Genomic DNA, 14,937 nt, shown 5'->3' on the forward strand with positions numbered 1-14,937 from the left:
AGAAAATCTGACTCATATGCCAACTTTTTTCCAATATAAATTAAAACTTTAATCTTACAACACCACTCTTTTACTTACTAAGCAAACACACTTACTAAGCAATCATACATTCTTATTATACCCCTTTCACATCTCCAATGCTGGATACCACCCGGCAATTGGAAACAGGTCCTTCCCGGGTTGGGTCCGGCATTGGAGACTCTCCTACCCGGCAATATGCCGGGTCGGTTGCCATAGCGGTGGGGGGCGGAGCCGGCAGCGGGGGCAGAGGCGGTGCTGGGAGATGAGATCTCCGCACCGCCTCTCCCTATCTAGTAAACGGGTTGACCCGGGAATTCGTTTACGCAGCCACTGACCCGGTATTCAACCCGGGAATAACACAGTTTATAACCAGTGTTTAATTACCGGGTCAGGCGACCCGGGAATTTGGACTTGGCGCTTTCACACCGCACACTGACCCGTGTCGACCCGGCAATATGCCGGGTCGAAACCGGGTTATTTGTGCGATGTGAAAGGGGTATTACTGTCTATCTGTAAAGTTAGGACCAGGAAGAGAAATGTGATATGAAGTTAAAAAAAATGGGTATACAGTGTCTAAGGAGAAAGAGAAAGTGACTCTGGTAGGGGGCACTCTTAAGGCCATAATGGTAAACAATAAAAATTAACATTTATTGGTATGCTTTAAAAACCACAAACAAGCCCATAGAAAAAAAAAATCCTGGTCACAGAATAATAATTTCTAGAACAAAACTAAATACAGTGAAAATATAGATGTAGTTATCTTATGATACAGCAAAACATTGCAGATAACTACATCTATATTTTCACATCACAAAAAAAAAAATGTCTCTAATCATGAAGTATCTGAATAAATGTTTCTCTGGTTTTATGTATTATGTGCAGTACCACTATCTTCTCATTCTTGCCACTATTGTGCTTGCCTGTGACTCTGGTTCTGAAGTTCATAACCTCTGAGTGCACCCATGGAGGATGACTGGTCAGACAAATGTTCACAAGAACTCGTCCTCTCCCAACTTACATCCAAGTTCAGCTATAAAGACGCCAAGCGAAAATGAACTGGAATCTGCAGACAACTGCAGGAGCAGGTGAGGCATTTACAGGAAGTACATCTATATACTGTGACATTTTGTTGCAAGTATGCTGTGAAATATTTGAGAGGTTGCACATGTTACATCTGCCCCATCTGCAGTGCAACATGGTTTTGCCTAATTGCTAACTTTGATTTGCTAACAAACCTGAATAACTCCCTAAATATAGACATACCATTTTACAGTAAATTGCATTTAAAACTTGACACAATGGGAATTATCTTTGAAAGAAAAAAATTGTAAGGACACATCGCAAAATTGGTGTCTTCGTTTGTGATATTGTGCAAATATTTTTGAGTAATTTTTGTGTAACCCCTCTAGGGCATGCGCTTTGTTTTCCAGTACAACATATTGAGGAACTTATCCGTTAACACACTTAAATGAGTGTTGAAATGGTGTTCTGATTGACACTTGAAACACCCATAAAATAAACAGATTTTCAATGTTCAAAAAATGCACGCAGACTGTAGTGTGAAGTGAATAAGCCCTACAGATCTGGCAACCTGCATCTGACAACAGACAACACATGGGATATATAATTCTTTCCATTTAAGTAAAATGTTTATATTTTGTACACTACGTACAGTACTGAGCTCATGTAGAGTTGAACATCTCTCTTTTTTGTTTTTTAAACATAAAATTCATATTTCTGCATTCTTCGTCCCCACCAACAGTGCATACACTATGGCCCTCATTCAGAGTTGTTCGCTCGCAAGCTGCTTTTAGCAGCTTTGCACACGCTAAGCCGCCGCCTACTGGGAGTGAATCTTAGCTTATCAAAATTGCGAACGAAAGATTAGCAGAATTGCGAATAGACACTTCTTAGCAGTTTCTGAGTAGCTCCAGACTTACTCGGCATCTGCGATTAGTTCAGTCAGTTTCGTTCCTGGTTTGACGTCACAAACACACCCAGTGTTCGCCCAGACACTCCCCCGTTTCTCCAGCCACTCCCACGTTTTTCCCAGAAACTGTAGCGTTTTTCACACACACCCATAAAACGGCCAGCTTCCGCCCAGAAACACCCACTTCCTGTCAATCACATTACGATCACCAGAACGAAGAAAAAACCTCGTAATGCCGTGAGTAAATTACCTAACTGCATAGCAAATTTACTTGGTGCAGTCGCACTGCGGACATTGCGCATGCGCATTAGCGACTAATCGCTCCGTTGCAAGAAAAAAATAACGAGCGAACAACTCGGAATGAGGGCCTATGTCCATACTGTATGTAGATTTTGTTACAACTTACTCCTAGAACTCCTTACTACTGGAGAGACAGAACAGGGGAGGGAAGGGTCGATGAAGCATAAACTAAGTACAGTAAGTACATGCTCATGTAAATGCACTTTACTTCTGTCAGGAAGTGCTTTAGGACTGGTATATGCGATGATGATGATGATGATGATGATGATGATCAGATGCACAAGCAACTAGCAACTTATGATTGTCTGATTAAGGATTGACAGGGCCTACTGTAATTAATAACATTTTAAGACAATATATTCTCCTGTGTATGACACTTCATTCTATTTGTACAATGTGTACAAATAGGGTAATGTGATTTTCGTGTAACTACCCTTGTGGGTCTCTAGCCATCAAGTCTCCACCCACCTTGTGTTTCCAGCCATCAAGTCTCTCCCCCTTGTGTGTCTCCATCAACTCCCCCCCCCCCCACCTTGTGTCTGCTGTCATCAAGTCTCTCCCCTTGTGTGTTTCCAGCAATCAAAACTCTCCCCCTTGTATGTATCCACCAATCTAATCCCCAACCTAGCTCTCATAAGTTACTGACACATGGAGTCACGCTAATCGTGGCCCCATCTGTGCCTGGGCGCGCCGTTCACTACAATGAGAACATCTCTGTGCACTCCCGTATCGGGGCTAGGCGCCAGATCGCCTAGTCCTGCCGGGAGTGCACGTTTGCGATGGAGCCGCACTAGATGAGAGGCTCTATCTGTACTTTTGCTTTCTTCCCTTTGCTTCTTTACTCCATGGTGAGCCCTCTGCTGTGAATGACGCTGACATAACCTTAGGTCACACCATTGTCACACTGAAGGAAGCTACAGGAGCTGTATGATATGGAATGACTCTCTCTACGCTGTCCCTGCACTTTCGCTAATGTGTTGTGGAAGCATACACACTTGTTACTCTTGACATAAACCTTGCACATATGGTAGTGGTGTACAACTGGACATATTTTGAGATGCATCCAATGAACATGTACAAGTGCTTTCCCACACCTGGTACATCCCTATTCATACTTGCCTACTTTTGAAAACTAGTTTCAGGGAGATTCCCGGAGGCAGTAGAATATAGCAATGCTTTCCGTTGAGAGGGTGTGCCATGCAAAATATAGGTACATTAGAGTAATAATAAAGTTGCACTATATATTAAGGTACCGTGTACATTTGTGAGAAGAGATGGACAAATAGAAAACCTACGGTATATACACTGATGTGAGATTGTGTGTATATGTACCCAGTACACACAGCACCACAATACATTACATTATACACAGCCCCCTTCCCCATATTGCACCCAGCCAAATTACATTACATTTTATACTCAGTCCCCACATCACACCCAGTACACAAGGTACCATATTCCATTACATTATACTGTACATACAGCAAGAGCTGGCACTAGACATTTTGGTGCCCTGTGCCAGAAAAATAATAGGTGCCCCCATACCCATATTTAAAATAGGGACAGTGCACACCGAAGGTGCCTGTGAAAAATATAGGGTAATGGCTTCATGGGGAAGGGGCGCAGTCGCATAATTCACATTACTTTACCCTGCACAGTAGTGTATTTTTGTCACAATAATTCACACAGTAATACCCCTTATACACATTACGGCATGTAGCCCCTTATACACATTACGCCAAGCAGCCCCTTATACAATTATGCCAGGCAGCCTGTTATACACATTACTAAAGGTAGAGACCCTTATACACATTACACCAGGTAGCCCCTTTTACACATTACGCCAGGTAGAGACCCTTATACACATTATGTATTTACAGGGAAGAACAGTTAAAAACCAGGAAGGCTGGCAAGGTTTGTGGGCCAGCGGGTGGCTCATATAGAAATCAGGAGCCTCCCACTGAATGCAGGAGGATAGGCAAGCCTGTCCCTATTACTGTATGTCCGGAACACTATTGAATCCAATTCTACATGAAGTCCTATGAGCTTTAAATTGTGCAATATTTTGAACTTAACAATGTATAATCATTTTAAAGGAAGTACAGTATCTTATCTTTAATAGTATTTCTGCATTATATCTAACAGGGCTTTGTCTGTGTGCGATGACACCTCTTCGGAGTTGCAAAGAGTTATTTCCCAAGATAATGGAGATGTTATGTCACAGGCATCTTTTAGGGGAAGAGGTGCACTCTCCAGGTAAGAAATATCAGAAATACATCATATATCATTACTGTCAACCTTTCATGAACCAGGTGGAAAAAAGGATATATTTAACTTTCCGTGAAATAGGTGGAAAAATAGTCACTACGCAAGCTGGCAACGTCGCATCTCCAGCTACATAAAACGGCAACTTACACGCATTTTTTTAATAAAGTTATAGTAATTTCAATCTTGCTAGGGTATGCTACATCCCACCTAGTGGACCAAAGGTTAATAATAATGATACAAGCAAGGTCAGTCATTTAAAACTGTCACTTCTGGCAGGGTTTGAGGATCCGGCAGCTGAGATTTGCCCGAGGAGGTAGCAGGCTGTGAATGAACCAGATGAGGGGGCTGGATATAGTTCCTTCGCATGGGACACGGAGCAATGAAGAACGTAGGTGAGGTTTGAGAGTCAATGGAAAGTATTTATTATGTACAGGGCTGAGGTAGAGAACCGAGGCTGAAGCACAATGGTTAAAGAGGTGGCTGGAGGTGAAGAACTGCAGACTGTGATTCGAAAGACGAGACTGTAGATGATGAACTGTGGAACTGTGGATGGTAGTTGAAAACGTGGCTGGAGACAAGGATTGTGGACTGTGGTTTGGAAAACGAGACTTGAAGATAATAATCTGCAGGCTGTGGTCAGTGGTACAAAGGCGTGGCTGGTGAAGGAGATCTGTGGAGTGTGGCTTGAAAGACGAGGCAGAAGACCCGGGGTCGACTGTGCCCAAAGAGTCTTACTGGACCGGGTTTTCCAGGAGCGCTTCCACAGGCAGTAGCAGCCTAGAAACGGCAGGGCTGCAGCAGCAACAGAGAACCGACCAAGCAGGATCAGGATGAACCAAGATACAGCAGGAATCCTGGGAGCACAGGCTAAAGCACCTACAACAGGTTTGTAACTTGAAGCACTGGCATCCCTGTCCTAAACCAGCCCCCTTTTATAGGGAGAGCTTCCCCTGGATTGGCTGGAAGAAACAGGAAACAGGAACTATGCTTAAAACTTGGTCTCCAACATGGCGGCGCCCAGTAATGCAGACCTTTTTGCAAAGCCACATTGCTCACTGCCCCTGGTCTCCAAGCAATGGTTCAGAAAGAGCGACACGCTGTAGTGGCGTCCCGCCGCCACGAGCGGACCCCCTCACCGCCACTACTGCTGCCCACGGATCCGGCGCAGCAGCCCACCTACGACGCTGCCCGCACAACGCCAAGGAAGCCAGCCCCGTGGCCCCAGCGTACCGGTAAGACTCCGGACGCTGACAGTACCCCCCCCTTTGCGGGTGGACTCCGGACACCTATGTGGTTTAGTTGGAAACTTGGCATGAAATGTCCTAAGAAGTCTTGGAGCATGGACATCCTCTGCATCTACCCAAGATCTCTCCTCTGGCCCATACCCCTTCCAATCAACAAGGTACTGGATGCGACCATAACATCTGCGAGAATCGAGGATCTTGTGAATCTCAAATTCATCTCCATGTGCTGATTGGATCTTGGGTGATTTAGGCAGAGCGGCTCTGAACCTATTAAGTACCAGTGGTTTTAAGAGAGAAATATGAAATGCATTAGGAATTCTTAACTGCGGAGGTAATTTTACTTTGTAAGCCACAGGATTCAACACTCTTTCGATTGGGTAAGGCCCAATAAATCTGGGAGCAAACTTTTTTGTAGGAACCTTTAATCTTAGGTTACGTGTGGAAACCCAAACCCGATCTCCTACCTTAAGGCTTGGTACAGCTTTTCGTTTCAGATCTGCATAGGTCTTGTATCTCTTGGATGTCTTGAGCAAAGTCTTGTGAACTTGTTTCCAGGCTTCAGTAAATTGACGAAGTGTTGACTCTGCGGCCGGAACCTCGAGCGTAGGCAGAAGTTGGAAGTCAGGAACTCTTGGATGGTAATCATAATTAATGAAGAATGGAGAAGATTTTGTGGCAGAGTGATAAAGATTGCTATGGGCAAATTCTGCGAACGGGAGGAGGTCCAGCCAGTCGTCCTGTGAGGAGGACATGAATAAACGCAGAAAAGTCTCCAGATCCTGGTTCACTCTCTCTGTTTGACCATCCGTTTGAGGATGATATCCTGAGGAGAAGTTTAATTTCACGCCAAGAACAGAACATAGGGATCTCCAAAACCTGGCCACAAATTGAGGACCTCTATCAGACACGATTTCCTGGGGTAGACCATGGAGTCGAAAGATCTCTGCTATAAACAATTTTGCCAACTGGGATGCAGATGGAAGATTAGCCAGAGGAACAAAGTGTGCCATTTTAGAAAATCGGTCAACTATGACCCATACGGTGTTCCGCCCACCAGACATAGGTAAATCTGTAATAAAGTCCATAGAAATATGCGTCCATGGTCTTAGTGGTACCGGCAAAGGATGGAGTAACCCGGCTGGTGGACCTTTGGGACTTTTGTGCTGGGCACATTTTGGACAGGCAGCTACGAATTCCTGAACGTCAGTCCTGAGATGAGGCCACCAGTAGGAGCGCTGAATGAATTTAAGTGTCTTATGACCGCCCGCATGGCCCATAAAGGAGGAGGAGTGAGCCCATGTAAGAAGTTTTTTGCGAAGATTTGGTGCAACGAAGATCTTCCCTGGAGGAGGAAGTGGAGAGGCATTAGTTGCAGAAAAAGAGGTAGATTCCAGGATAAATTGCTCTTTTGAACGGTCAGAGGGTTCTTCTGAACTTAGGGAGCGAGATAATGCATCTGCCTTTTTGTTGAGGGAACCTGGTCGGTAACTGAGTTTAAAATAAAAACGGGTAAAGAAGAGTGCCCATCTTGCTTGGCGTGGGTTCAAACATCGGCGTCCCGCCGCCACGAGCGGACCCCCTCACCGCCGCTACTGCTGCCCACGGATCCGGCGCAGCAGGCCACCTACGCCGCTGCCCGCACAACGCCAAGGAAGCCAGCCCCGCGGCCCCAGCGTACCGGTAATACTCCGGACGCTGACAAAAACCATTAGCAGTGCATTTTATAGCTGCTGTCCCTCAAGCAGAATTTAGAGTGTCAAGAATAAAAATATAAAATATAAATAACTACAAAGTTGATTTAATCAGGATTAACATGAAATAGTTTCCTTTTATAGATAACACCACACTAGTAAAAGAAAGTTTGATAGTTTATGTAATGGTGCCCATACATCAGACATCAATCTGTGGGAGCAATTCCTCTTTTACTGATGTCTGAGTCGGGTGATCGGCAAAATCCAACATGTTGGGCAACATCGATTTGCTGATTTCGACCAAAAATGATCAGGGATTTTTAACATGTCGATCCTGCAAGAAATCACCTATTACTGAATCAACATTGAAGATTCAGGGAATTTCCCCTTCTATGTATAGTGTGGGTCGCATCTGATACAAGAAGGATAACCACTCAAGACCAGACATATGAAATAAACATGTGCACTGGTTGGATTGCTGTTAGCAGACAGAGAGGGGGGTGCTTCCCCCCCATCCTCCCCCCCCCCTCCCTCCCCGTTAAACCCCCAGCACTCTAAATTTACCTGTGACAATACCTAAACATATCTGGTAATAGAATTTCAGAGAAATTGATCGCATGCCTTTGCAAAGACATGTTTAGCTGCTGGTCGCATCAAGGCTTCTCCGATATCAGCAGTTCTAACACTATGTAATGGCAGTGCCCACATAGATCCATGTGATTTGTCTACAGTAAGGCCTCACGATAAAGGCTTATACTAAAACACATCCAGACAGAGGGCTAACTTAACCGGGAGCCACCCCAAGGATCTCCCATTAGCACTACAAGGAATAGCGGGCCTAGTTCAGATGTGATCGGTGCTGTGCGTTTTCGCACAGCAGTGATCAGGTCTGAACTGCGCATGCATTCCAGACAGCCGACGGCCGTCTTAGCCCTGTGATTGCTTCTGCCTGATTGACAGACAGAGGCATTCACTGGCAGGGAGGGGGTGGGCCAGCAGTGTGTGGACGCCATTTTAGGAGTGCAGTCCAAGCGACGCAGGCGTGCCAGGACCGTGCGGGGGGGCGGGCCGCGGCAGCTGAGTGATGTCACATACAGCCGCTGCGACCCTCACAGCGATGAGTAGCTCCCTGCCAGAACGCAAGAGGCCTTACTGTAGACAAATCACATGACCCTATGTGGTCACTACCATTATGTAGTGTTAGGACTGCTGATATCGGAGAAGCCTTGGCAAGGCTCAGCAGTTAAACATGTCTTTGCAAACGCATGTGACTAATTTCTCGGAAATTCTATTAACAGATAGGTTCAGGTATTGTCACAGGTAATTTTAGTGTGCTGGGGGAATACCAGGGGGCAAAAAAGCACCCCCGCCCTCTCTGTCTGCTGTTTGTTTGTGACCCCTCCCTCTTTCTAGCACCTGATATATAATTATCTCCAGGAATGATTGAGCAACTGCTACTGTTTGGATTCCAGTTAGATCAGAACATACGTAATGCAGTTCTGCACTGGTTGCTAACTTTCTATGCAAGATATGCTGCATGAATTTTAATGTAAATTGTATTAAGGGTCCCTATTTATCAAGCCTAGCAGAGTAATAAATAGCACAGTGATAAAGTACTAGCCAATTAGCTCCTTACTGCCATGTTACAGGCTGTGTTTGAAAATTACAGTTAGGAGTTGATTGGTTGCTACTTTATCACTTTGCTATTTTTCACTCTCCAAGGCTTGATAAATCTGGGCCTCAGAGTTTAATTTGGTGTGATTTTTTTGCCTACACATATGTATGTACTCATTTCAGGATAGTGCGTTTAGTAGTAGTCCTCCGGGAATGGGCCCACAAGAGCTTGCGTGACCAAGATCAAAGACCTGACTCCTTTCTAGACCGATTCCGAGGACCTGAACTACAAAACACAGAGGGGCAAGCTGGAAAGGAGACACAAAACCAAGGTGCAAAGGTTCAGAACAAGACTAGCTATAAGTAAGTATAAACTGCTTTGCTACTATTAAGGCATTTATGAATAATAATGTATGTTTGACAGGTGACATTATTTGGGAACAATTAAATATTTATTTAAACACCTAGGGCATGAACTCTGGTAAGACTATTCGGTAGTTTACAGACAGTAATTTATTTGTCTGGTAACCATGGTCTCTCCATGTAATTAACGTCTCAATTGTTGAAATAATCACAATGTAAATAAACAGAAAAAACATTGGAGTCTAGTCCATCAAGAATGAGCTAATGGTTCAGCTAATGGTATACCTGTACAGAAACAGACCTTTGGTGGGACGGAGTCTGACATGACTACATGGCTACATTCAGTAAGCTAACACCTAGGTACAGCAGTGCTGCTGATAGTCATGTGAGAATACACAACTCTTGTTGACCTGTCAACAGAAAACAAGGAGTGTTTTATGAGAGGTCATTCAATTCAAAATTGCAGTTTTCTGTATATAACATGTAAGGCCACGTTGGTCAGCCATTGTTGGTGACACCGGAACGGTTCATACCCTTGAACCTATGACAATTTTGCAGTGTAGAGTAATACAATACCCGAGTATTTCCGGTAACGACTTCTGAGCTTACTAATTTTTTCACGGTACCAAGGTATATTTTTGTAAGTGCATGCAATTCATTTTATATAGGCCATTAATTGGGGTAGATGGGCTAAGGGATATAGCGACAGCATTAATATTGGCAAACAATTATCGTATTGTCTTGTTTATGTTAAAACCCTGATGCCTGTGTGGCAGAATAAATAGTTATTATTTACTGTGAAAGTGATCCATGGATGGTTGGAGATCCGCTAACTCCTGTAACACAAACAGAGGTAAGTCATATATGAGGTTTCTGCCCCTTCGGTACACTTACCAATAGACATGAGTATATATATAGTGGGTTCTCCCAAGCTAACCCACCCTAACAACTTATGAAATCATCCATTTAGCTTGGGTGGAGGCACTAACACTAGGGATCAGTCCTAAATCTTTGATCTATCTGTGGGTGACCCATCCTTAGAACTAGGGTTACACATAACATATGGCTAATTGCTGCTTTTTAGATATAACATATAGTGAAATGGATATGACATATAACAATATGGATAGGACATATAGTGAAATGCAACTAATTTATAGCAGGATGGATATGACATACATAGTTCATTGGATATGACATATAGGTATGGTCGTTGGGTCGACACAACTTAGGTTGACAGACATTATGTCGAAATGGTCATTAGGTTGACATGTGCTAGGTCGACAGGTCAAAAGGTCTACATGAGTTTTTTTTTTAGGTTTTTTGTGTCGTTTTCTTCGTAAAGTGACAGGGAACCCCAGTTAGTGCACCATGTCCCCTCGCATGTCTTGCTTCACTCGCCATGCTTCAGGCAAGGTGTCTCACTCCGCTACCTCTGCGCTCGGCACAGGTTACCGTTCCCAATTGTAGTCCACGTGGATCGTAAAGTATGAAAAAGTCCAAAAATGTTTTTATTTTTTCTTTAAACTCACGTTGACCTTTTGACTTGTCGACCTAGTATATGTCAACCTAGTGAACCTGTCGACCTAATGCATGTCGACCTATGGTGGTCGACCTAATTACTGTCGACCTAAGTGGTGTCGACCTAACGACCGTATACCTGCTGGGCAGCTTTATTTTTACATTGCAATTTAGATTTAAGCTTGGACATACCCCTCCCCAATCTCTGCACCTTTTACATCTACTGTACCTCACCTGCAATGCAGCATGGTGTTACCAGATGCACAGTTACCGTACTTACTCTTTCTTACTTTATTTCCAAATAAGGCCCATAGCATACCTTTTTGCCAGGTACAGTACCTTTTTTTACGGTCTTTACCGATTTTTGACTCTCCAAAATCCCATTAAAAGTATAGGAAAAGGGGGCGTGACCATGCCCCTTTTACCAGTGGCCATGTCCCCTTTCCTGATTTGTACCGATTTTTATGTGTAAAATGTTGGAGGGTATGCCATAGTGTGCTATTGTATGGTGCTTTAAATTCTTACTTTGGTTTGATATACTTATTTATTCAAATCATTAATTCAACCAAGGCCATAAGGAGGGGGTGCGGCTGGTGCCACCGCACATTGGGCCTGATTCAGATGTGCCTACTTGGAAGCAGCAATGACGCACACATATGGTAATGCAGCAGGAGGCATCTTATAATAGTAGATATCTCCTGCATGTCTGAGGATGTAGCATCAGATCACCTGCAAAAACCATTGGCTGGCTGAGTAACAGCTCCGCTGCTGAGGTCAGAAAATCTCCATCGTAAGATGGATAACCTAGTTATAGCACTCCCACAAAATGGAGGCGACACAGCTCCGTTTTGGGAAAATGAGTACTTCACCACCACCTCTCCCTATGGTGTGGCAGGGACATCACATGAATTAGCCTGCCTATGGTGTGGCATGGACATCACATGAATTAGCCTGCCTATGGTGTGGCATGGACATCACATGAATTAGCCTGCCTATATGGCAATAGCCTCCGTATTGGTCTTCCCTGAAACAAACTTACAGGCCCTACACACTGGGCGATCTGGCTGCAAGATATGAACGATCTCGTTCATTAATGAACGAGATAACATTCATATCTTTCAGTGTGGAGGCACCAGCGATGAACGATGCGCGGCCCCGCGCTCGTTCATCGCTGGTGCCCCGTCGGCTGTGCATGCAGGCCAATATATACGATCTCGTTCATATTTGCCTGCACTTCTATGGAGCCGGGTGACTGTGGGAGTGAAGAAACTTCACTCCCCCCATCACTGCCCCCTCACCGCTGGGTCACCCGTCGGCTGTATCTGCTGTCGGGCAGCTTGGCGGCGGATCGCCGAATGTGTAGGGCCCTTTACACCTCTACAATCTATTTTGAATGCAAAATGTCTTCTGCTGCTCCACTCTCTCAGTCCTTACATTGGTTGCTTGATTTTTACTTAATTCAAAAGAAAATACGTCTTACTTACACATATGTAACCAACAGATATCTCTTCGCTTTCTCAAATAATATCCCAGCTCGACCCCTCTGCTCTGCTTCTGTGTCGTTCATGGTTACAGGACACGTTTTGGGCTGTACCCACTCTGTGCATTGCCCTCTCACACCAGGGGTGTAAGTTCATACCAAGACCACAGAGGCAAGATAGTTGTTCTCTGAAATATGACAGTATATATATACAGGGACGTGCAGTCAGGGAAGGCTGTCATTGATGATTAAAATAATACAAAGAAGATACTTATCACACATATTCTGTGTCATAAGTATCTCATTTATATTAATTTAATCATTACTCCTCTGTAAATGGGGTTGGGAGGCACCGATCGTGGTGCCTCCCGTTGTCAATGGGAAAGGTATGGGAGCGGGGGGGCAGGCGGGGCCAAGCCATGGGCAGTAAAAGCCCATTGAAAATTTCATTGGAAAGCGGCACCTTTTATACAGGGACGTGCTTTCAACCCATGAAAGCACGCCCCTGTCAGTGAGGCCACAGTGATTGGCCAGCGAATCCGTCACTGGATCTGCTGTCATCACTGTGTGGGGTAGGCACGGCGGGGGTGCGGGTGGCGGGTTGCGGCGGAGGTGCAGGCGGCGGGACGCGATAGTATTACCTGGTTTCTGCAGAGTTTGGCAGCGGAGCAGTACCAGTTTAAAAAATGGCGCCTCAGCGTCATTTTTTAAATTCGAGATGGCCGCTGCAAGCCAATCACGGTTCGCCGCATCATCACCCCGCCCCCTACGGCTGACTTATATAAGTCAGCACGAGGCAGCGGCTTCAGTCCAATGGCGGAGGAGGAGCAGTGAAGAGCTCCTGAAGAAAGAAGACGCCATGGAAGTCATGGATGGGTGGCGACTATGTAAAAGAGCTTAATAGCCGTCGCCCAACAGGTGAAGATGCCGGAAGCCCTGGGGAGGCGGCGGCCATGCAAAAGAGCTTAAAGGATGCCGCCCACCAGGTGAAGACGCCGGAAGCCCTAGGGAGGTGGCGGCCATGCAAAAGAGCTCAAAGGCCACCGCCCACCAGGTGAATATGCCGGAGGAAGACACCGGAAATCATGGGGAGGTGGCGGCCCCCCAGGTGAAGATGCTGGAAGCCCTGGGAAGGCAGCGGCCATGAAAAAGAACTTAAAGGCCGCCGCCCCCAGGTGAAGACCCTGTCTAATAAAACTTGAGACAGTGGGGTATATTTACTAAGCTCCCGATTTTGACCGAGATGGCGTTTTTTCTTCAAAGTGTCATCTCGGTAATTTACTAAACACTAATCACGGCAGTGATGAGGTCATTCGTATTTTTTTGCTAGTCCAAGTTCAAAATTACGAATGATTACACCATCGGTCAAATTACGCCTGTTTAGATATGAATCTCGGTCATTTACTATCCATTCGTAATTGCATTTGCTGCCGCGAAAATGATTTCGCGGCCGCGAAAAATTACGAATCGCATTTTTTTCCTAAAAAAAAACGCGCCAGCCTTTGAAAACCGCGTTTACATGTGAACTTAATTATCCATTACTCACACCTGTTTTTTTGGGCCTATAAAGGTGTTTCAGGCACATTCTGAACTACTCTCACTCTGAAATGGCGGCTGTAGTGTGTGGCAATGGTTTTTTGTTGGCTGTGGGATACGTTAGACTGCTCCATGAGGCTTCCAGGAATCAGGACCAGGTAAGTGAACATGGCCAACAGGTTGTCCAGGTACCGCGGAGGCTGCGCCAGCCTCGTTTTTTTAGAGGGCGTTTAAACTTAAATGCATTGTCCGATGATAGGGTCATACAGATGTTCCGCCTAAATAGAAACAACATTTTCCACCTGTATGACCTTGTCAAACTGGGCATAGACCCTGAGACAGCACGCTCTCGCTCTGTCTCAGGCCTACACAAACTCCTGGCTGTGTTACACTTTATGGCTACTGGGAGCTTCCAGGCTGTGGCAGGCGACGTCATTGGGATCTCACAGCCCACCTTTTCAAGATTTTTGATGCAGGTGAGTCTAAAAATACATATGCGGTTATGGCTAAGTGTTGCTTGTGTAAGTTGAAACACCACAGTATTGTAGAGAATACCTAACATGACACTCACCTTAGCTTATTTAATGTCCACTCAGGTTTTGGATGTGTTGGAGCCACACATTAAAGCCTCAATCTGCTTCCCTACTGAGGAGTCGGAGTGGAGTGCTGTCAGGGTAGCTTTCTATGAGCTTGCAGGCATGCCCAATGTGCTGGGGGCCATAGATTGCACACACGTTCAGCTGAGATCACCTAAGGGCCGCCAGTATATATATACTAATAGGCATATGGATCAATCAACTAATGTCCAGGTGGTCTGTGATGCAAATTTAAAAATTATGAGTGTTGTTGCAGGTTACCCTGGTGCCTGCCATGACTCCTTCATCCTCAGTCAGTCATCGCTCTTCGATAAATTTGAGGAGGGACAAATGCCTGATGGCTGGCTGTTGGGTATGTTGAAAATGTTATGTG

General features: G+C 45.1%; 1 protein-coding gene across 1 annotated transcript in view; it reads left to right on the plus strand.

Moving 5' to 3' along the window:
- Positions 1 to 936: 936 nt before the first annotated feature.
- CNGA2 (cyclic nucleotide gated channel subunit alpha 2) overlaps positions 937 to 14,937 on the plus strand; it is a 79,949-nt gene continuing 65,948 nt past the window's right edge. The window contains exons 1-3 of the mRNA XM_063938522.1: positions 937 to 1,106; positions 4,397 to 4,507; positions 9,252 to 9,431. Coding sequence (XP_063794592.1) covers positions 991 to 1,106; positions 4,397 to 4,507; positions 9,252 to 9,431 — 407 coding nt within the window. The 5' untranslated portion in view covers positions 937 to 990. The remainder of the gene's footprint in view (positions 1,107 to 4,396; positions 4,508 to 9,251; positions 9,432 to 14,937) is intronic.

The sequence above is a fragment of the Pseudophryne corroboree genome, chromosome 8 (assembly GCF_028390025.1).
Source record: "Pseudophryne corroboree isolate aPseCor3 chromosome 8, aPseCor3.hap2, whole genome shotgun sequence".
NCBI lineage: Eukaryota > Metazoa > Chordata > Amphibia > Anura > Myobatrachidae > Pseudophryne > Pseudophryne corroboree.